This window comes from Panicum hallii, chromosome 8, assembly GCF_002211085.1.
Source record: "Panicum hallii strain FIL2 chromosome 8, PHallii_v3.1, whole genome shotgun sequence".
NCBI classification, from domain to species: Eukaryota; Viridiplantae; Streptophyta; class Magnoliopsida; order Poales; family Poaceae; genus Panicum; species Panicum hallii.
The window spans coordinates 17,257,486-17,281,889 of NC_038049.1; the positions used below are offsets into that span (position 1 = coordinate 17,257,486).

Genomic DNA, 24,404 nt, shown 5'->3' on the forward strand with positions numbered 1-24,404 from the left:
TTGATGTGGTGACAACCCCAAAGAAGCATGTGGACAAAGATTTACTGTCATTCAAGTAATTTTACAAGTCACCTAATTTACCAGCTCAAGACAAGGGCAAAGCAGCAATGGAAGAAGCTCAAGACCAACCTAAAGATGATTTAGATGGTGGTGATGATTCAGATGCTGACTACCAAGCTAAAGATCTGAACAGCTCTAGAGATGATGAAGAAACAGAACAATCGAGGCAGTTTGTCAAGCTGATTAGGATGGACATAGGAGCTAAGAAAGTAGGATCAGGGGCTGAACATGAGGACTTAGAAGATGCTGACAGTGAATATTTGAACTCAAGTGATGATTATACATATGGAGAGGATAGAGATGGTGAAACTGTGAGGTGGAAGAGCACTGAGAATAGGTATGACAACAAAGCTCATGTGCCTGTATTTGCTCTTGATATGACTTTCAGGTCAAGCAGGCAGATCAAGAAAGCTCTCATTAAGTATGGCTTGACAACACACAGAAACGTTTTATTTCCAAAGGTTGAGAAGAACGAGGTTAGAGCTGTATGCTCCTGGAAAGGGTGCAAATGGTTGATTTATGGTTCTAAAACCAGCAGATTTGAATGGTTCAAAGTAGTGACATTTGTGGATGACCATTGCTGCCCACCTAGGAGGGATAACAAGTTGCTGACTTCTAGGAGGATTGCTGAAAGATACAAGGATCAGATCATTGACAATCCCACTTGGAAGGTGGAACTGATCAGGCAGGTTGTGCTGAATGATTTTATATGTGATGTGTCTATTGCCAAGTGCAAGAGAGCCAAAGCTTTGGTGTTACAAGAAGCTTTGGACTCTACCAAAGGAGAGTGCTCAAGGATCTATGATTATCAGGCAGAATTACTTAGAAGCAACCTAGCACCACATTGGTGGTGGTTCTCAATCCAGAGATAGTACTGAAGCAAGTATTTCAAAGGTTCTATGTGTGTTTTGATACTTGTAAAAAGGGATTTCTTGCTGGACGCAAAAGGGTAGTTGGGTTGGATGGTTGTTTTTTCAAGAGTGCAACCAATGGTGAGTTGCTATGTTCCATTGCAAGGGATGCAAACAACCAGATGCACCCAATTGCATGGGCGTATGTGGAACATGAGACTGATGACCCATGGTATTGGTTTCTAGGCTTGTTGTAGAAGGACTTGGAAATCAGTAATGGAGGTGAAGGGTGGGTTCTCATACTTGACCAACAAAAGGGTGTTTTGAAAGTAGACCTGATCATTTATCGGGTAGGGTCAAAAAAAAACTGGCGTTTTTTCGTCAGCCCGAACCCGGCCCGACCCAAGCATCAAGCTGAAATTCTTGGCCCGAGCTCGCCCGGTGTTCGACATGATGGCCCCTGGGCCGACCCAATGGTGCCATACAGAAGCACAGAGAAATATCCAATCCAGTGAATTGCAGATCAAACATAAGCCAAATTTGCAAAAGAAACAAAGACAGAAACAACTATTACAATTTACAAGATGAGTCCAACTTAAATTGTGAAGAAAAACAAAATTAGGAAGTAAAAGGGTTGAAAATCATCTGGTACAATTTATCGAGTATCACAATCCACAAGCAGCTATTTCTGACTACAAATAACAGGCAACAAGTAGGCGAGTACTAAGACTAATTTAAGATCTGAGGCTGTGGTGGCAGTGTGGTTGGTTGTTGTCAGGACGTGAGCTCGTTAGGCGGCTGCTCGTCTCCTTGTCAGGATCTGGCCACTGCAGCCGTGCAGCGTCTCTCTGGTGACCGCCGGGATGGAGATGGGGATTAGGGCCTGGGGGACGACGCAGATGACTGCTGGTGCTTGGCGGAGCTACGGGCACGCAAGACACGAGCGCTAGCGCACAGCGCAGAGGTGGGCCGTAGAGGAGATGGGGCGGCGGCGTAGCGCTGCCTGCTCCTGGGCACTTGGCAGGCGGCGCTTAGGGTGGTCGGGTGGAGTTTTGGGGTTGGAGGTCAGAAGTTGCAAAGGAAATTCTGGAGGTGTGCTAAATCATCATGTCAGGTCATTTTCACTACAACAAAGCAAAGCTAGCTCAAGAGATTCCTGATGGGGCTAAGGACATGCTAAGAACAGATCTTGAGCACTGGTGTATGGCTTTTTTCAAGCTAGGATCTAACTGTGACTCAGTGGATAACAACATGTGTCAATCTTTCAACAACTCTATCATGGATTCTAGGTTCCTACCTATCATTTCTATGAATGAGGTCATAAGGTGCAAAGTGATGGTTACGCTTCAAGAGAACAGAAGCAAGACAGAAAAATGGACTGGCACAATATGTCCAAATGTCTTCAAGAAACTGAAGCTCAACATAGAAAGATCTGCCAAGTGCTATGTTCTATGGTATGGAGAAGATGGGTTTGAAGTGAAAGAGAAGGACAAGATGAAGTTTACTATCAATTTGGCTCTAAGGACTTGTAGCTGTAGATACTGGCAATTATCTGGACTACCATGCTGCCATGCAATAAGTGCAATCTACATGAGCTCACAGAATTTGGATGACTTCATTCATCCATGTTTCTCAATCACAGAATACAGGAAGACCTACCAGATCTGCCTGCAACCTGTTGAAGGACAAGAGAGTTGTCTAGTTTTTGACATGCCAAGGCCACATCCTCCTCCTTACGTGAGGATGCCTGGGAGAAAGAAGACTAAGAGAACTAGGGAGATAGGTGAGAAGCCTTCTGGAACAAAGTTAACCAAGGTTGGAGTGCAAATAAAATGTAGCTTGTGCTAGAAAACAATTCACAACAACAGAAGGTGCCCCTACAACAAGGAAGCAGGCAAAAGGAAGAATGCACACATGAAAAGGGATGCTGCTAGAAATAGGAAGCAATGTGAGGCTGCAACAGCTACTCAAGGATCAAGTGTAAGAACATTTCATGTTTGCTTCCTCCTATTTTCTGTTTCAACATTTCATTGCCTCATAAATATGGCCTGATCTTGTAGGCACCACCAAGAGCACAGAAAGCCCTAAGAGCATCATCTTCTCAAGCCCCAAGGGCAGTTCCTACCAAAGTAGCAAGAGCAACTCCTGCTCAAGCAACAAGGCCAGCTCCTTCAGCAAGAGCAACTGCTTCTCAAGCCCCAAGGGCAGCTCCTGCTCATGCAACAAGGCCAGCTCCTTCAGCAAGAGCAACTGCTTCTCAAGCCCCAAGGGCAGCTCCTGCTCATGCAACAAGGCCAGCTCCTTCAGCAAGAGCAACTGCTTCTCAAGCCCCAAGGGCAGCTCCTGCTCATGCAACAAGGCCAGCTCCTGCTCAAGCAACAAGGCCAGCTAATGCATCAACTTTTCAAGGCCCAAGACCAGCACCTGCAACATCTTCTCAAGGACTAGTTCAGCAGACCAGGAAGAGCATCCCAAGGAGGAGTAGAGGAGGCCTTTCCTACCTGTTGTTTGGTGAAAAGTACTGAACATGTCTAGATTAGGATACATCTTTGTAATACAACGTGTCTTTTGTAAATTGATATCAGTGCTGGTGATGATAGTCACTCAGGCTAATATTATCTTTTGATGTAAATATTTAGTGCTGGTGATGACAGCTACTCAAGCTTTACTGTCTTATGTGATGACTGTCTTTTTCTGTAAAGATTTGGATGGATTCAGTTAAGAACTTATGGGAATGGTAATGCAAAGATCTGCAATATTGTTAACTACCATATTTTTCATTTTCCACTGGATATGCAATGCCAAACCAGTTCGTTTCACATTGAAATAGGCTTCAAGTTGGGCATACATTTACATCAAAAGTTCAGGCACTAATTGAACAGGTCACATTGCTGAGTACTTGAGGACAAACAACAACCCTAAAAGAACAAAAACTACATTGCACCTACTAAACCAATCTATTGAGCCCTGCTTTCATCTTCCTCTTCTCTTTCTGCTCAAGTTGCTCCTTTTCCTCCATCTTCTCCATCTTCTTCTTCAGTTCATCCTTCTCCTCTTCTAGTTGCTGGATCACCTGCCTGAGCTCTGCATTTTGCTCCTGAACCCTCTCAACCTGCTGCTGCTCCTGCGCTTTCTCCCTCCTTAGCTGCCAAACAGCATTACGAAGATCACACAACAACAACCGCTCATATTGGGTGGCCTCACGATCAATCCATACATAATAGCCGCAATCCCTGGGCTTCTAAACTCAAATTGCACAGCCAAATAGCAAATCAATCGCATGCCAGACCAAATCCAAAGGGAAAAAGCAACGAAGGGCTTACCAATATAAGTACCTCCGGTCCGGGTTGTCGTCGCTCCATGAAGTCCAACACGGCGCCTTCCTATTGCTGTGACACTTCACTTCTGGTGAGTAGTCATAGGGACCTACTCGGTATGGCACCGGCGAACTCAACCTCTCCATTTCCCCGCCTCCTTTTCCTCTCCCTGATGATGCAGACAGTCGAGACGAGCGTGAGCTTGACAACGCCATGGCCGCAACCTCTTCCTCACGCCCACGCTCTCCCCTCTGGTCTTCTTCCTCTTTCTCTCTCCCTCCCTCCCTCCCTCGCTCCCTTCTGTCGCGGCTGCTGCCTCCCGCCGTCGGCACCGCGGGAGATATAGCCCAGCGCACTCTACTAGGTGGGAAAGATGACTTAGTTCCCACCATTAGCCATCTTGTGTTGCTTGCAAGCCGGTCCCATGAGTCAGGAGGCCACATCAACGTCTAGTGTGGCGAAACCGCTTAGTTAAGTGCACGGGATTCGAGAACAGACCATTAAATATCCGGTTTTGTCGTTGGGGGGGGGGGTTAAGTACTCCGACCCGAATAGTTCGAGGGTATGTAGACTTATTCCAACCAAGCGAATATGTGGTCAAAATCGGGTAAGCAGATTTCCCAGCTACTACCATATTTTACCGGGAAAATACCCTATATTTAGGGTCTCCAAATATAAATTTTGGTATCATTTTCGGAGATCAGGCATTCAGCCCAACAGCCCGTTAGGCCGCAAGCCCGCATTCTAGATCCATGGACGTAATCTGGTTATGGCAACCTGTCCACTTGTTTTATAGGCTACCAGCGGACTGTGTCATCATGGAAATTAAAGAGTCCTACCCTTTCCTTGCACATCCGCAATTCCGCACCTGCGGATGTCCTCGCGTTTCGATACAAAAGCTCTCTACACCGGAGAGGCGCTCCAATCGAAAGTACCGCTTCCCTTGGAACATCTCGTGCACCCGGATCATGGTGCATTGTGTCTCTGTCGTTGGCTAGGTATTTATCTTGACACTATTGTTCCGCTTGGACCGAGCCTAGCAAGACGCATGCTAGCGGACGTGGTGGAGAAAACGCAAGCGTGAGGCCCGCCACGCGTCTACTACAGACTGGTGGTCCTTTTTCTTGCATGGTCCTGCATGTAATGGGCGTGGGCTTCGCCAGATGAGTGCGTGGCGGTACTGAACAGGCCGCTGGGAGTGACCGAGACATGCTGACTTGCTGAGCCTAGGGAGTACTCCCTCCGTATATGATTTAGAAGTTGTTTAGGATATGATTGTGCATATCAAGGAGTGATTAATTAGAGGTTAGTTTTCCATGTTTGCCCATATTAAATAGGGTGGCGGGGGCATTCTAGCCATCAAATCGCACGTAGCTCGATTGGTTTGTGCTGCTTCTCTTGAGGCTAGAGGGTGCCGGTTCGATTCCTGGCGAGTGCTCTTTTTGTCTTTTTTTTGCATGGGATTGCATGGCACTGTGCGGGGAGGGTGCGGGACGTGTAGCACGCGCGCTGGAGAAGTGCTGGCGTGATTCTGATCGCTTTTCGGTTGCTTAGGCGTGTTTTTTTCACTTTTTTTGCGTTTCGAGTTGTTGGCTCGTTGGCTGCCCTATTTTTCGCTTTTCCATCGCTGGAGCGCTTGCTAGCCGCCTTTTTTTTGCGTTTCATTTCATGCGCGCGCTGGACGCCTTGCAGTGCGCTCACTGGTTTTCCTTGCTCGAGCGTTTTGCCGTGCACCTATTTATTTGCGACTGCTGTTCTCATGCCAAAAAAATCTAGAGAAGCGCCACACACTCTCAATATGTCTTGGCTAGACCTCAACACTCCCGTTCCGGTTGAAGAAGAAGAAGTCTAACCTTATTGATCCTGTGTATCGGTGGTTTATCGGGACGTTACCCGACAGGCCAAGGGGTTATATCGTTTGAAGCACGTTGGAGCCCTCGGAAGTGGACTCGTGCGATATAGGAGTTGTAATGTTTACATTCCTGTTATCACTATAAGGATGACGGACGGGAGTTTTGTGAGGTATCATGGTTGAGATGATACCCCGTCTGTACTGTTGAAATGGATAAGGTCGCAGTGTGTGGTAGCGGTGGTTAAGCGTTTGAAAGTACTAGCCACATGCCGTGAAATATGGTAAGCGGTAAGCCTAGTAGTCAATCGGCCCGAGGAGTGGACATATCCCCCACCACATGTATTTGCTTCTTTTGGTTACTTGGTTCGACGTGTAGGAATACGTGTTGCTGGGAAACCAGGAGTACGGGTTTTGTAGTCGCGCTACAGACGTACGTCCTGCACTTTGGAAGTGCGTATGGTCCTGCAGTCGCTTGTGGTGGATCTGATCCACGAGTCGGAATGAAAGGTAAACGGTTGCTTCGGAACGACCCTATGGTGTTCCAAGCGTGTGAGTTAGGTTTACCTTGCAAGGTTGAATCTCGATTCAGGAATCGTCCGCTTCTCACGATGAATGAGACTGCTTGATCCCTTTACCACATAGAGTAAGAAGTGTAACTAATGATGGAACAATCTTGATGGATGATAATCTCTACCTTGCCTGCTTAGTGTAGGTGCTAATCTAGAATGGATAATCAATTAGAACCTGAAAGCTAAAAGTTGAAAATTAAGGATCTACTCTTTGTTGCTTTTCAGCTGAAAACTCTACCCAAAGCTAAAAGCCTTCATAAGTCTAGTTACATGGCTAAGTATACCATGAGACGGGTAAGCCTTGCTGAGTATTAGTATACTCAGCCTTGCTAGTTGTATGTTTTTTAGGTGATATCTGTGAAGACCCTACTCTTCCCTTGCCTTGGCCCTGTGCTCTTCCAGATGATTGGTCCGTGGAATGGGATCCGTCCCCGGCCAGCACTGGTGATATCGAATGATGTCGTGCCCGGGCTTAGCATGGCATCCGTCTGGACAACGTGTTAGGAATCGTCGCGTATGTTTTCCGTTGCTAAGAACCTTAACTTTAACAGTTTGTAACAACAGTTACATTAGAAATGTAGGAGTTAAATTGTGTAAAAATTTGAGTAAAGTTGTGGAAATAGGGGTATTTGTGTAATTTATTAAAAGTACAAGTCTTTTTATGCGAAATAGGTGATTTACAAAAGTAACTTTCCAAAATTACTAGAGGCCAAAGGGTAATAATATAAGTAATCATGACTTACTTAGCAATTTGCAAATAGGCCCAAGGTTATATGTAATTTACCCTAACAAGGACAAAAATTTTATAAAATTCAAATTTAGTCCAAGTCTTAAAATAAAACTTCATATTTTGAGTTTTGGAGTTCAAACCCTAAAACAAAGTTGTAGAACTTGAAAAGTTGTACAACTTTCATTTTGGTCACATTTTTGTTTGAACCCTAGAATGGTGGTTAAATTTGTTTTTAACCACCATTCTAGGGTCCATCTGTGGCAGAACCAACCTGAATTATACCGGCTCAAGTACGCGAGTCCACTTCCGAGGGCTCCAACGTGCTTCAAACGATATAACCCCTTGGCCTGTCGGGTAACGTCCCGATAAACCACCGATACACAGGATCAATAAGGTTACCTCACACGAAGGTGAGTCCAGAGATACAGTCACCATCATATGTTACATCACCGGGAATTACATTACAAGAGTTCTAAAAGCAATCTGAAATTTCAAATCTAGAGAAAACATTACAAACTGTTAAAGTTAAGGTTCTTAGCAGCGGAAAACATACGCGACGATTCCTAACACGTCGTCCAGACGGATGCCATGCTAAGCCCGGGCACGACATCATTCGATATCACCAGTGCTGGCCGGGGACGGATCCCATTCCACGGACCAATCATCTGGAAGAGCACAGGGCCAAGGCAAGGGAAGAGTAGGGTCTTCACAGATATCACCTAAAAAACATACAACTAGCAAGGCTGAGTATACTAATACTCAGCAAGGCTTACCCGTCTCATGGTATACTTAGCCATGTAACTAGACTTATGAAGGCTTTTAGCTTTGGGTAGAGTTTTCAGCTGAAAAGCAACAAAGAGTAGATCCTTAATTTTCAACTTTTAGCTTTCAGGTTCTAATTGATTATCCATTCTAGATTAGCACCTACACTAAGCAGGCAAGGTAGAGATTATCATCCATCAAGATTGTTCCATCATTAGTTACACTTCTTACTCTATGTGGTAAAGGGATCAAGCAGTCTCATTCATCGTGAGAAGCGGACGATTCCTGAATCGAGATTCAACCTTGCAAGGTAAACCTAACTCACACGCTTGGAACACCACAGGGTTGTTCCGAAGCAATCGTTTACCTTTCATTCCGACTCGTGGATCAGATCCACCACAAGCGACTGCAGGACCATACGCACTTCCAAAGTGCAGGACGTACGTCTGTAGCGCGACTACAAAACCCGTACTCCTGGTTGCCCAGCAACACGTATTCCTACACGTCGAACAAAGTAAGCAAAAGAAGCAAATACATGTGGTGGGGGGTATGTCCACTCCTCGGGCCGATTGGTTACTAGGCTTACCGCTTACCATATTTCACGGCATGTGGCTAGTACTTTCAAACGCTTAACCACCGCTACCACACACTGCGACCTTATCCAATTCAACAACACAGACGGGATATCATCTCAACCATGATACCTCACAAACTCCCGTCCGTCATCCTTATAGTGATAACAGGAATGTAAACATTACAATTCCTATATCGCGCGAGTGACAGGAAATCACCCGACTTCTACCGGTCCTATAAGCAGAGCAGCTATTCGGACTTAAGTACTAGTGTTCAATACATCGGTTCCTGGAATTATGCAACTAAGGTTTCCAAACAACTCCTAAGAACTTAATGCATACAGATATATATAAATAGTATAATTTGCAGTGTAATAAAGTAGGGTTATGTCCGGGGCTTGCCTTCGCTGGTGGGGCTGGGGTCAGTCAAGTTAATATCTTCCGAACCTTGGTTCGGGGCTTCAGAGAATTCCGCGACGAGATTCCCGGGGTCTTCAGAATAACCTCCTTCTGGTTTCGGGATTAGCTGGTAATCTACATGACGTGCAAAGCTATAAATTATGGAATGCATATACTTTTAATTTAATTCACAATAAAGTTGCAATCCAAATAAAAGAATATTACATTTCAATAAACAACCTAACTACCCTGTACTGGGCAGTCATTTATTGAGTATCAACTAATCTAACTAGTTACGTTAAGCAACAGGGTGGGTTACCCTAAACATCTATACTAACTTCATTAGGTAGCATGTTTGGTTATCTAATTGGTCGGTGTATAGGTCTTGGCCTTAACCGATGAGGATGCATCAGGTTTAGCCGATTGACGTGCTTTGGTTATGTCTAACAGAGGCGTGTCTACTGTGCTATCTTCCTGATTTAGAGTTATATACTTTGGCCTGTGTAGCTGATGGATAGGTGCATCGGTTTCCTAATTGATCGATGAAAACATCGATTACTTTAGCAAAGGGGTGTTTCCTAAAGCAGTTGTGTCTTAACTGAGATGTGTTTAAGTGTTATCCTAGGTAACTAGGTGTGATTGCATCGGCTGGATTACGTCAACACAACAATTGAGTGCCGTACAGCCGATGGGGTTATCTAAGTTAGACCTATTTCAAGAATTAGATGTAACAGAACACTAATATTAAACTAGGTTGGTGAGACCATAAGTGCGGAATTAGACTAAAGAAGATGTGGTTGAGGGTATGTAACCGGTAAGCATATAGCCGATCTCTCAGCCGATAAATCGGCTGATAACAGTGTGTGGATAAGGATGGGAAAATTAAGGATTGACCGGCCATAATTGACTGCTATGGGAAACAACTGGAATTGGCTTAGATCAGTGGATAACAGAACTCTAAGATCGTGTGTGCATCTCCGATATATCGACTATGTGCAGCCGATACGTTATCTAAATCGGATGGCTAGTTGATCACTGTGCGCATCGGCATAGCCGATTTGTGTTTTTAGGAAACTAGCTGATCTGTGAGCATCAGCATGCTAGCCGATCAGGGTAGGTACTATTTGATTGCGTATTGGTAAAATAGTCGGGAGTGTGAACATTGACCGAGCTAATACGTGCGCATGCGTTAGATTTGTGAACCGGCATAAGTAGACGATTCCCTATGCTGTACCGGCTGTGTTTAGCCGATAGATACGTTCTCTATTGGATGTGCCTATCCGATTCTTGACTGGAGTGTTAACCGAAGTAATTAGTGTTTGATTGGTTCGATTATATCAGCAAAACAACCGATTGATGCATAGCCGACGCGGTTGTCTAGATCGGACCAGGTCGGTCAGGGTACTAACATCGGATCGGACCGATAGGGTGGTTAACATCGGGCCGAGGGGCTTTCGCCGGTAGGGAAGAAGTCAAAAGGCTCATGGCCGATGGAGTCACGCCTATCGAAAATCGGCTGAACTAGTAGCCGATTGCTAAGCATAGTTGCAAGGGTGTATCAACTAAGTAGTCGATACACAAGGTATGCTAGGATCTTTACATAGGAAGAGGCTCTAACAAGATTGTAATCAAGACCAGAGCAAAGGTATGAGCATCCATATGAATAAAGGTTAACCAATCATCACAAAAAGTCTGCCATAGGGGCAGCAAGTACATCAGGCATGGTGCACAATTTACCTTTAGTCAATCTATGGCAAGGACTTTGGCTATCAAGAGCTAATTAAGTTTAGCGTCACACAAACAGTAGGCTAAAAATAAATTAAATGTTTCATGTCCGAATTAGACATCTCTTATGCCTTAAAGTTGCACAACAAGTCTAATTAAGATTTAAACGAGTGGCACAAGAAACATATTGCAACAATAAGCATATAGGATTAGATATAGTTTTTAATGGTTCATAAGTCATTTCAAGTCGTACATCATGGTACAAGTGTCACAAGGTCTCAGGTATGTTAGCTAAGTTGTACTGAGGTTTCGAGCTAGTTTGAGCAAGCATACAAACAATATCATGCTTAAACAATATCATGCTTAAGTAATCAACTTTAAAGCATATGCTCAGAATTTGAGCAACCACACAGAGACACTCGTTGTAACCCCAATTCATGTTATAAGTATCCAACAAGGGTAACATGACTTATTTAGGAACAAGAATCAGCTACCGAGATTCACAGTTAGGAAAGCACATCTTAGTAACACTTAAAAAGAAAAACTATATTTAGGAACCCAATAAATGCAACAACTTGTCATGCAGCAAGGATCTGGTAGCACCAATTAATTTGTATGATGATACACTGATAAGGAGTATAAAAACAATTTTACCAGTATTTATTGTCAACCTAAAGCATTGATTTTAGTTCCAACAAGACAAATTGAACAAAAATAGATTTACCAACATACACATAGTTTCTGGGCACGAAATTTTTATAGTGGATTAAACATGTAAAGAGTAAGCTATTGCATAAATTTCATAAATTTTTAACTTCCAGAACTACAGATAAGAATTTATTCCTAACAAGCTTAGGCAAAAATCTAGAGCAAGATTTTTCTACTAACACATACCAAATTATACACATACTGCATAGATCTACTTACAAGGATTCCAAAACATCTCCATTTGATATTTTACGATTTATATATCACTTTCTATGAATTTGTAAAGCTTTAAACGATTAGGTCCATAAAAGACTATACCTGTGAGTCTATGACAGTGCAGAAAACCCCCTGGACTTGTTCTAATTGTTGCGCGAGGTCCTTCCTGTGAGCTTGAAGCAGAGGAGGTGCTCGGGGGGGGGGGGGGCTCGGTTCCAGTGGGAGGAGGTCATGCCGGGGGCCGGGGAGCTCGAGCCGTTCACCGGGAGTCTATTTTGGGGGTCAGAAGGTAAGCAGGAGGGCCAAAAGGAGGTCCTCGACAGTGGGGAGGTGGGGCTCAGTGGAGCAGACAGCTCCGGCCGGGGAGGGCAGGGGCGGCGGTGCAGTCTCGACCTGGGGAAGAGCCGGGCGGTGCAGGGACCCAAAGACGATGGTTGGGGCGGCTTGAATCAGAGGGGTGGCGGCGCAAAGTGGGGAGAAGGGAGGAGATGGCAGGCGGCGGGTGCAGAAGGCATACGCGTGCAGATGGGCGCCGGTCAGCAGAGGCCGGCGGCAGAGGCAGGGACCGTGCAGGAGGAAGACCGGGGAAGAAAGGGAACAGCTGCAGCAGCAGCTGCTAGCGGTGCCCAGGGGCAGGGCGTGGAAGGGAAGGCGCACAGGGAGAAGAGGAAGGGGATTCCGCCGGTGGAACAGAGACAGAGGCCAAGAACCAGTGATTGTGGAGTCGTGGAGGCAGAGCAGAGAAAAAGAGCGAGCAGGGCGGCGGGACACTGGAGGAGGAGCCGAGGGGGTAGCGGCGCGTGGAATGACCTGCAGCAGAAGGTGGCGAGGGCGGCCAGAACAGCGGCGGACAGCAGAGCAGAGATACAGAGGAGCGCCAGAGGAGGAAGAGAATGGGGATTTCCCAAGGACTTGTTTGTAATTTTAGAAAATTACGGGGACCTCTTGGTAAAAACAAATTTAACCACCATTCTAGGGCTAAACAAAAATGTGACCAAAATGAAATTTGTACAACTTTTCAAGTTCTACAACTTTGTTTTAGGGTTTGAACTCCAAAACTCAAAATATGAAGTTTTATTTTAAGACTTGGACTAAATTTGAATTTTATAAAATTTTTGTCCTTGTTAGGGTAAATTACATATAACCTTGGGCCTATTTGCAAATTGCTAAGTAAGTCATGATTACTTATATTATTACCCTTTGGCCTCTAGTAATTTTGGAAAGTTACTTTTGTAAATCACCTATTTCGCATAAAAAGACTTGTACTTTTAATAAATTACACAAATACCCCTATTTCCACAACTTTACTCAAATTTTTACACAATTTAACTCCTACATTTCTAATGCAACTGTTGGGTAATTATATATTTTTACAAGACATAAAGTAATAAAAACATATTTGCAAAACTACTCTTTACTTATTTTGAAGTTACCTTTTATCCAATTACATTTTGCAAAAACAACCCTAGGTTTTTCTGTAATTGCAAAAGTACCCTTTTACTGGCACTTAAATTTTTCAAAAGCTTCACATAAACACACATGAGCTTTATACAAACAAACACATATTTCACACTAACAAATATATGTCTAACTTATAAACACATGAACTGTCACAGCCTTCCCCCGTAAAAAGAATCTCGTCCCGAGATTCGGACGAAAGACTCTGAAGGGAAAAGAAGTAAATCACCCATCAAAAGTAACAAAAAGCAATCACACCAGAGAAGGTTGATGTTGATGGTAAAAGCCGTTAGAGTATGACGAGATCAGTATAACGAGAGCATGGATAGATTGTACATAGATGAGTTTGACGAGAGAAGAGAGAAAGGTGATCCAGTTCTCTTATGATAAATGTCGGTGACATCCATCACATAATTTATAGATAGCAAGTAAGGATAGCATAAGAGTCCAATAAGAGATGTTTGAAACATTCCTGCTCATAGGTTATTATTTCAATGAGTTGGATGATGTTGATTGCAAAACATGCGTATTTATACTAATGCAATCAAGGGGTAATGACAAAATGCTCCAACTCAAAATGCGATGCTTAGTATATAATCATGAATGTAATACATTGTTGAAATGTATGTTTGCAATGATGACGTAACATGAAGATGGAGGATTCTTTGCATGACCGAAATGGTGCATATGACATAATGCAGTTACCACGATTTAGCTTGTCATATGACATAATCATCTACGTGTCGTTCTTCAACGGCTACGTGATCATCGCCTTTATGCCAAATTCTCGAAGTGTGAATTCTGGCTGGATAGTTTGAAATTTTTAGGACATACTATTTCCAGTGAAGGCATATCGGTTGATCCAACCAAAGTTCAAGAAATTATGGATTGGAACCCTCCAACTTCAGTCCATCAAATTCGAAGTTTTCTTGGATTGGCGGGATACTATCGCCGATTCATTCCTGACTTTTCCAAGATAGCTAAACCTATGACTGGGCTATTAAAGAAAGGAGTTAAATTCTGCTGGAACGACCAATGTGATAAAACGTTCCATACCTTAAGAAAACTCTTAACCACTGCTCCAGTGCTAGCTCAGCCAGATAACACTCAGCCTTTTGATGTCTATTGCGATGCTTCCGGAATTGGCCTTGGTTGTATCCTTATGCAAAACAACCGGGTTATTGCTTATGCATCCCGAGCACTTCGGACTCATGAGCAAAACTATCCAACACATGATCTTGAATTAGCATCAGTTATCCATGCTCTCAAGATCTGGAGACATCATCTTATGGGCGTTAAGTGTAATATCTACACTGACCATAAGAGCCTCAAGTATATTTTCACTCAAGCTGACCTAAATATGAGGCAAAGGCGTTGGTTAGAATTGATTAAAGACTATGACCTTGAGGTACACTACCATCCAGGCAAAGCCAATATGGTTGCGGATACACTTAGCCGCAAGTCACATTGTCACTGCTTATCCATATCCACCTTTAGTGACACTCTTTGCCATCAGATGAGGAAACTCAATCTAGAGAACGTTCCTCAAGGTAGTCTGAATCTGCTATCCATTGAGTCTACTCTGCAGGATAGAATCATCATGTCGCAACTACATGATGAGGGAATCAAAATCATCAAATCAAAGCTATCTCTGGGAGAAGCCAAATATAAATGCTTCCACACCGATCATCAAGGAGTCCTATGGATCAACAATCGCATTGTTGTACCTAAAGATCATCCACTGCGTAAACAAATCCTTGATGAAGCCCATCTATCCAAATTCTCTATTCATCCTGGTAGCACCAAAATGTATCAAGATCTACGGCAACATTTTTGGTGGACCAGAATGAAAAGAGAGATTGCTAAATATGTATCCGAGTGCGATACGTGCCAGAGAGTCAAAGCCAGTCATCTTAAGGCATCTGGTACACTTCAGCCATTACCCATCCCGTCATGGAAATGGGAAGACATTAGTATGGATTTTATTGTCGGTCTTCCCAACACATCTCAAAAGCATGACTCATATGGGTAATCATTGATAGACTCACAAAAACAGCTCATTTTCTTCCTGTGCATACCACTTATTCAACTAAGAAGTATGCAGAGATCTATCTTGATCAAATCGTTCGATTACACGGTGTTCCTAAAACTATCATCTCTGATAGAGGACCTCAGTTTATTGCACGCTTTTGGGAACAATTGCAATCAGCTCTGGGAACTAAATTGATTCGAAGTTCCGCATATGATCCCCAGACTGATGGACAAACTGAGCGAGTTAACCAAATCCTTGAAGACATGCTCCGAGCTTGTATTATTCACTATGGTACAAGCTGGGACAAATGCCTTGCTCTAGCTGAATTCTCTTATAATAATAGTTATCAAGCTAGTCTTCAAATGGCTCCTTTTGAAGCGTTATACGGTCGCAGATGTCGAACTCCTCTGAGTTGGTCAGAAACCGGTGAACGCAAAATCTTCGGACCAGACCTAGTCATTGAAGCTGAAGATAAGGTTAAGGTTATTCAATCTAATCTTAAAACCGCTCAGTCCAGACAGAAAAGCTACGCAAATAAGAGGAGGAAACCTCTGCAATTCCAAGTAGGAGATTTTGTCTATCTCCGAGTGTCTCCTACCAAAGGTGTTCAACGTTTCGGCATAAAAGGGAAGTTAGCACCTCGATATGTCGGACCCTTTGAAATTCTCAATGTTTGTGGCCCAGTGGCTTACAAACTTCGCCTTCCATCTCAATTGGCTGCCATTCACGATGTTTTCCACGTCTCTCAGCTTAGGAAGTGTGTCAAAGTACCCACGGAAATCGTTGAGACATGTGCCATTGAGATTGAACCCGATCTATCGTACATCGAACAACCTCTTCGAATCCTGGATACCAAGGAAAGACTCACCAGAAGAAGTGCAGTTAAGATGTACAAAATCTTATGGGATCATCACACCGAGGAAGAAGCGACTTGGGAAACAGAATCTTATCTTCAACGAAATTTCCCAGACTTCCTTCAAGCCAATCCCCAAATCTAATCATCCGATTCTGTTCAGCTTCGGAATCTTGGGATGAGATTCTTTTTAAGGGGGGAAGGCTGTAACATTCAGGTAATTAGAAATATAGACACTAGGTATTAGTAAGTTGTATGCATGCTAAGGTGTATATGAGTTGTACAGAGAACTAGGGGTATATCTATAAATTATGAATTTTATAAGTCCCTATGTGCAATTGTGTAAAAATGTTATTAAGTGTCAAATTCAAATGACCATAGAGAAGAAAAGTACAAATATTAAGTTAAAACCTAAGAGAAATAGACTTTGTATGAAACTAAGGACCTATGTGTAATTAACACAAATATAAGGGTTTACATGTGAAATGGTTGAAAGATAAACGTCAAAATCAGGTTTATTTGAGGACCAATATGTAAAAATACAAGTAATCATTACATTTCAGGAAAATTTGTAAACATACCCAAGGTTTGATCAAATTATTTGAATAAAGACAAAAGTAATTCAAATTCTACCTTTATTCATAAACTTAACTTAAAGAGTTGTAAACTTTGATTTTCTGAACCTAAGCCCTAAAGTAATGTTGTAGAGTTTGAAAAAATCTACAACTTTCATGTTGACCATTTTCTTATTTGACCTTTGTAGCAGTGAGAAATTTTAGTTTACCGAGAGGTCCCTACACTTTTTGGAAATCACAAACCAGTTCCCCGGACCTCTCCCCTCTCTTCTTCTTTCTCCCGCACGTGGGTCCTGCTCTGTTCGGCTCTGCCGCCGACAGCACTGCCCTCTGGCCACCGCTTCAAACCTGAATTATACCGGCTCAAGTACGCGAGTCCTCTCTTGAGGGCTACCTCGTGCTTCAAACGGTATAATACCTTGGCCTGTCGGGTAACGTTCCGATAAACCACCGAATGCAGGATCAAACAAGGTACCTCGCACGAAGGCAAGTCCAGAGATATAAAAACCATTACAGTTTACATCACAGGCAGTTATATTACAAAACTACACCAAACATCATCAGTTCCCAGTGAAGGGAGATTATTACAAAACAGGTTTAAGTTTTTAAGTCAAAGCAGCGGAGTTTAAAAGCGTAAAATATTGTACATGTCGTTATTACAGATATCATGCTAGCCCTGGCATGATATCACTTGGCAGAATCGGTGTTGGCCGGGGACGGATCCCACTCCACGGACCAACCATCAGAGCCAGGATCGAAACCTGGCTCTGATACCAGCTGTGGCAGAACCAACCTGAATTATACCGGCTCAAGTACGCGATTCCACTCCCGAGGGCTCCAACGTGCTTCAAACGGTATAATCCCTTGGCCTGTCGGGTAACGTCCTGATAAACCACCGATACACAGGATCAAATAAGGTTACCTCACACGAAGGCGAGTCCAGAGATACATTCACCATCATATTTTACATCATAGAGAATTACATAACAAGAGTTTTCCAAAAGAAGTACGAAGTTTCAAATTTAGAGAAAAGATTACAAACTGTTAAAGCTAGGTTTATTAGCAGTGGAAAACATACGCGAAGTTTTACAACACGTCGTCAAGGTGGATGTCATGCTAAGCCCGGGCACGACATCACTCGGTATCACCAACGTTGGTCGGGGACGGACCCCATTCTACGGACCAACCTTCTGAAAGAGCACAGGGCCAAGGCAAGGGAAGAGTAGGGTTTTCCAGACATTACCTGCAAAATATATAGCTAGCAAGGCTGAGTATACTAATATTCAGCAAGGCTTACCCGTCTCATGGTATACTTAGCCATGTAACTAGACTTATGAAGGCTTTTAGCTTTGGGTAGAGTTTTCAACTGAAAAGCAACAAAGAGCAGATCCTTACTTTCAACTTTTAGCATTCAGGTTCTAGTGGATTAACCATTCTAGGTAAGCACCTATGACTACTCAAACATGGTAGAATCTTTAATTAAACATCATCTTTGATAATCACAAAGTTGCTCTTGTTACTCTATGTGGTAAAGGGATCAAGCAGTCTCAACCATCGTGAGAAGCGGACGATTCTAAATCGAATTCAACCTTGCAAGGGTAAACCTAACACACACGCTTGGAACACCAAAGGGTCGTTCCGAAGCAACCGTTTACCTTTCATTCCGACTCGTGGATCAGATCCACCACAAGCGACTGCAGGACCATACGCACTTCCAAAGTGCAGGACGTACGTCTGTAGCGCGACTACAAAACCCGTACTCCTAGTTGCCCAGCAACACGTATTCCTACACGTCGAACCAAGTAACCAAAAGAAGCAAATACATGTGGTGGGAGGTATGTCCACTCCTCGGGCCGATTGGCTACTAGGCTTACCACTTACCATATTTTACGGCATGTGGCTAGTACTTTCAAACGCTTAACCACCACTACCACACACTGCGACCTTATCCATTTCAATAATACAGATGGGGTATCATCTCAACCATGATACCTCACAAAACTCCCGTCCGTCATCCTTATAGTGATAACAGGAATGTAAACATTACAACTCCTATATCGCGCGAGTGACAGGGAATCTCTCGACTTCTACCGGTCCTATTAGCATAGCAGCTAGTCGGACTCAAGTTCTAGTGTTCAGTACATTGGTTCCTGGAATTATGCAACTAAGGTTCCAAACAATTCTTAAGAACCTAATGCAGAGATAAATATAAGTAGATATAACTGGCAGTGTAATAAAATAATGGGTTATGTCCGGGGCTTGCCTTTACTGGTGGGACTGAAGTTAGAAAGGTCGATATCTTCCGAACTTTGGTTCGGGGCTTCAGTTAATCGTTTGGTGACGTTCACTTGATCTTCAGGAACATCCTCCGTAGACTCCGGGGAGATCTCGTAGGTACTGTTGTTGAAGTAATTGTATCTACATGTAATGCAACATTACATTCAAGTATGCACACAAAACTATTTTACTTCACAACAAAGTTGCAATTCAACACTCATTTAACATATTATTTACATGACAACCAAAAAGATCTAAACTAAACTTAGATACAGCTTTAGGTGGATAGCTAATTAGAATCGGCTACTCGTTGAAGATTACAACAGAGCCGATTGTGCTATCATATTGATCTAGGGTTGTGTATTTTGGTCGGTGTAACCGATTGAGAGGTGCGTCGGTTTTCTAATTAATCGATGAAAGCTTCGATCATTCTAACAGAGGGGTGATCCCTAAAGCAGCTGTGTCTTAACTAATCTATGTGGGTATCGGCATACCTAGCCGATCACGTGCATATTGGCATAGCCGACCTATGCTTTAACAAAACTGGTTGATTGTGTGAACATTGGCTGAGCCGATTTGTGTACGTGTTCTAGTCGATCTGTGAATCGGCATGCTAGTCGAGTAGTGCGAGTAACTAGTCGAGGGTATATTTGTAACCTATTCAAACTATGCATCCATATGGTCTGTGTCTTGGCGTACTCCACCGACTGATGGGTCAGCTGTGTAGCCGGCCTTCAGCCTTAATGTTTTCCTACATCTATTGGGGCATATCAGCCGTATAGCTGATTGTTCTACTTTGCACTGGCTGTGCCTAAATGAGATGTGCTTAGGTGTTATCCTACGTAACTAGGTGTGATTGCATCGGCTTAATTACGTCAGTACAATAATTGAGTGACGTACGGCCGATGGGGTTATTTCAGTTAGACCTGTTACAAGAACTAGGCGGAACAGAACACTACACTTGGTCTAGGCTGATGGAACCACAAGTGTAGAACTAGACTGAAGAGGATGTGGTTGATAGGTTTGTGCCGATAGATGTGCAGCTAAAGAAGGCATGAGCACTCGTGTGAAAGGGATTACTAAATATCACACAGATCTATCACATCAATATGGCATACAAGTTGTAATGCATACTTTTTAGGTAAATTGGTTTAATACCACTAAATTATAAGCTAATACTATCAGACTTATCAACAATGCAAAATAAACCACATTCTATTTACCACTCATATCATTAATTCTTTTACTGGGCAATCATTTATCGAGTATTAAGTAAACTTCCTAGTTACATTAGGTAACATGGTCGTTTACACCAAACATTTAAATTAACTACATTAAATAGCATGTTTGGTTATCTTACTTAATCACTCTAATTACATTCGATAACTTTATTTATTTAACTAGCTAATTATCTTTAATAACTCTAGGTTATCATTAATTATGGACCTACTTTGATTAATTAGGAACATAGTATTATTATATCAAGTTCTATTTATTTTAGTTGTCCTACACTTGATCATGAGTTGAGAATTTGTGAACATATTACACTACTCAAGAATAACACTTCAAAATATTCTCATAATTTTTCATGAACTAGAGCTATTGTTCATGAATTTTCTTTGAAATTAAGCATAACTTCATAATTTAGTGTATAGTCTAATATTAAGCCTAATATTTTTACTATGGTTACGCATGCGAAAGGAAGTTAGAGTATAAAATTTGAGACATAATTATTAATAGAAATATCCTTAATAAAATCTAAACATTGCATCACATACAACCTAAGTTCCAAAAATCAGTCACAACACATGCACATAACACGAGATACAATTAAAACACTCAATTCCTAGTATTTAACTTACATCAAAAACTACACACATACAGCTTAAACTTTCTATATCAAAGTATTCGAGGATAACTTTAGGATTCAAACAAAATTAGTTTGGTATTTTTATGATTTTTCTACGATTTCCTACGAATTTTACAAGTTAGCTGCTTTGCACACATGAAATAATAAAAGAGTTTCGCAGAGAGGCCCTCGGTTTCTCACCGGCGGTGATGGCGAGTTCCATCTGCTGCAGCTCGTTGCAGTCGTGTTTGGTTGCATCGAGGCTCCTCCGAGCTCGTCACGTCTAACTGCCGCCTTCGCTCCACAACTTCTCCTTCCGACTTGCCGCGCTATAAGCGCTTCTCCGCCTCCGCGAGGACCGAGGCCTGCCTGCATCAGGATCACACCTTCCGCTGCCGTCCGCGCCAGACCACCTCCGTTCTCCACGAGCAGTTCGCAGTGCCGCTTGACTTCGCCCGTGGCTTCCTCCTCAACGATCTCCGACGTACTTCACGCGCGGCTCCATTGTTCTCCCCATGCGGGTCCGCGCCGAGTCATCGCGCCGCGGCATCGCGAGCCCTGAGCTCCGCTCCTGCGTCATCGCCGACAGACTCGTCAACACCTCCACATACGTGTGCCTGCGCGTTCCAGCACCGTGAGCTTCGCGCTCAAGCTCGCGCAGACCATTCCACTTCGCGCCGCCGGTCCCGCATCCGCACACGCACACCTGCACGTCATTGTCTTGCGTGCCGTGCAACTGCTCCTCCTCTTCCTGTTGTTGGACACGCGTCCGCCCCGGGCTTACCACGCCGCAGGTCCCTCCGCGCTGTCCAGCCTCCTCGCGCCGGCGTGCGAGCTCCTGCAGCTACACCAGCTCCTGCACACCGCCTCCAGTCGCTCCTGCTCGCCCTGCTCTGCTCCTGTTCCAGCACTGCACCAGTCTAGCACCTGCCTTCCAGCACCTCCCGCGCCTTCACGCCGCCAGCCCACACTTGCCCGGCGCCTGCTCCGCGTCGCCTGCTGTCGCGAACCGCCTGGCGCACGCCTGTGCTTGCCCGGGCGCGCCGCTGCCACCAGCTGCCCCGACCTGGTGCCGCCGCCGCTCGGGCCCCCGCTTGCGCCACTGCCAGCTGGGCCGCGCCGCCTCCCGCGATGCCCGCGCGCGCGTCGCCTGGGCTGGGCCGCGCTAGTGCTCAAGCCGCCGCTCGCTCCTGGGCCCACGCCGGGCCGCGCCGCGCGCTGCGCCTCCGCTCCCCGCGCGTCCGCTGCTGCGCTCGCCTGGCGGCCACGCCGAGCCGCGCTTCCCGGGGCCATCCACACGCTTCGCGCCTGGGAGCCGGCCTCCGCCCGAGCCGCCCTGCGCGCAGTCGAGGCCGCCGCCTGCTCCTGTGGCGCCGCCCGAGTGAACAGAGAGAGGGAGGAAGGAAGCAAAGTGGAACTTGGATGGAGCTGCCGGTTGGGGAAAGGAAAAAGAAGGGAAACGTCGGGATAAGGAAGGGGAGAGAAGAAGAACAGATGGACTTTCCCAAGGGCCTAAACGCAATTTCAGAAAACTGCAGGGACTTGTTTTTAAAACAAAATTTCCCATCAATCTAAAACTCGAATGAAGAAATGCCCAAAATGAAAGTTGGAGAGTTTTTCAAGCTCTACAACATTGCTTTAGGGCCCAAGTTCAAAAACTCAAAACTTATATTTTTACACGTGAATCTTTGAACAAAAGTTGGATTTGAATTGTGTTTGTCCTAAAGAATGAAATTTTATAAAATTCAGGACCTAAATGCAAGCATTTATGACACGTCATGATGACTTGCACTTTTACACTTTAGTCCTGAGTAAATTTAAAAGTTACTTTTGTAAATCAAACATTTGCATAAAAGGACTTGTACTTTTATAAAATTGCATAAATACCCTTATTTTCACCATTTTACCCAAAATTTTTACACACTTCAACATACACATTTCCAATGAAACTTTTGGATAAATAAATATATATTTTTACAAGGGATAAAATAAGGAAAACATGTTTACAAAACCACCTTTCACTTGTTTTGAAATTACCCTTATCCAAATACATTTTGCAAAAATAACCCTAGGTTTTTCTGTAATTACAAAAATTACCCTTTCTATTTGCACTTTTAAGTTTTCAAAAGTTTCACATAACACACATGAGCTTTACACTTAACAAACACATATTTCACACTAACAAAATATATGCCTAACATCACAAGTACACGAACTGTCACAGCCTCCCCCCCTAAAAAGAATCTCGTCCCGAGATTCGGATGAAAGACTCTTAATAGAAGAGAAGCAAATCACCCATCAGAAGTAGCAGGAAGCAATCACACCGGAGAAGATTGATGTTGATGGTAAAAATTATTGGAGTATGACAAGATAAGAGAGGAAAAGGTGATCAAGTTCTTATAGAACTAAGATCACCACATGACGATGATTAATGGCGGTGACATTCATCACAAAACTCATGAATAACAAGTGAGGATAGCACAAGAGACTGATAAGTGATGTTTGAAACATTTCTGCTCAGAGTTTATTACCTAAATGATTGAGATGATGTTGGTTGCAAACATGCCTATTTATATACCGATGCAATCAAGGAATAATGATAAAATGCTCTAACCATGATCATGATGCACTGTTGAGATGTATGATTGCATTGATGGTGCAACATGAAGACGGAGAATTCCATGCACAACCAAAATGGTGCATACGACACAATGCAATTACCATGATGCAATGCTTACACCATGATGCAAGGATGATGATACTTGCAATGTATGCACGTATGAAATGCATGAAATATGATGCATACCCTCATGAGTTGATGATGCATATGACTCGCGTCTTACAACCGTTCTCTCGTAACTAACACCTGGGTAGTTCTATATCCTTAAGCGATGATCAAAAGTTAGGACACTAGTAAGGTTGCATAAGGGGAGATTGCAGTGGGGTTACGTGACATATACCTAGTCACCAGTGCGCTCCTAATGGCTCAATCATGTGACTGCAATGCACATGAGGCCTTAGGTTCCGACACGGCATCATGGTCATGTGATTAAACACCACCACAAAAAAAAAGAATAGCAACCCTATAGTGCCAACAGCAGCAAGATAGATTAGGAAACCGAAGATAACCTGAAGCTGTACAGGAGGCACATCCGTTAGTTAGTCTACGGATTCTCGATGACGATGCAACACCATGTACTGACCAAAGATGATATATGTTATGATGCATGACTTTTGCCGTAAATCTTTTTATTTTACTCAAAATCATCTGAGCAAAAACTGAAAGTGCAACTCTCAGGTGTCGTAATTAGAATAGTCAACGATATAAGGTATAACACCAAGAGAGGATAAATAGATCACTAGATGATGGATTGAAGGGTTTGATGATAACCATCAAGGTTTAACCATCAAAGGAGAAGTTCAATGGTTCTGCCGAAACAGATTTAAAGCAAAATCAAGGATTTGATTTGGCTGTCAAGCTAAGATCGGTGATAGGGTTCAAATATAACCCAATTCACTTGATTCACAAAAGACTTTCTCACTCCAGGTTAGCCTAGCAGATTACGTTGGCTCCTACCACACAAAGTCAAAACAGGCAT

General features: G+C 43.6%; 1 protein-coding gene across 1 annotated transcript; it reads left to right on the plus strand.

The window, feature by feature from the left end:
- Positions 1-107: 107 nt before the first annotated feature.
- Positions 108-932, plus strand: LOC112903655. Its single transcript, XM_025972889.1, has one exon. It carries the CDS (start codon positions 108-110, stop codon positions 930-932), a length of 825 nt encoding a protein of 274 aa, XP_025828674.1.
- Positions 933-24,404: the final 23,472 nt, after the last annotated feature.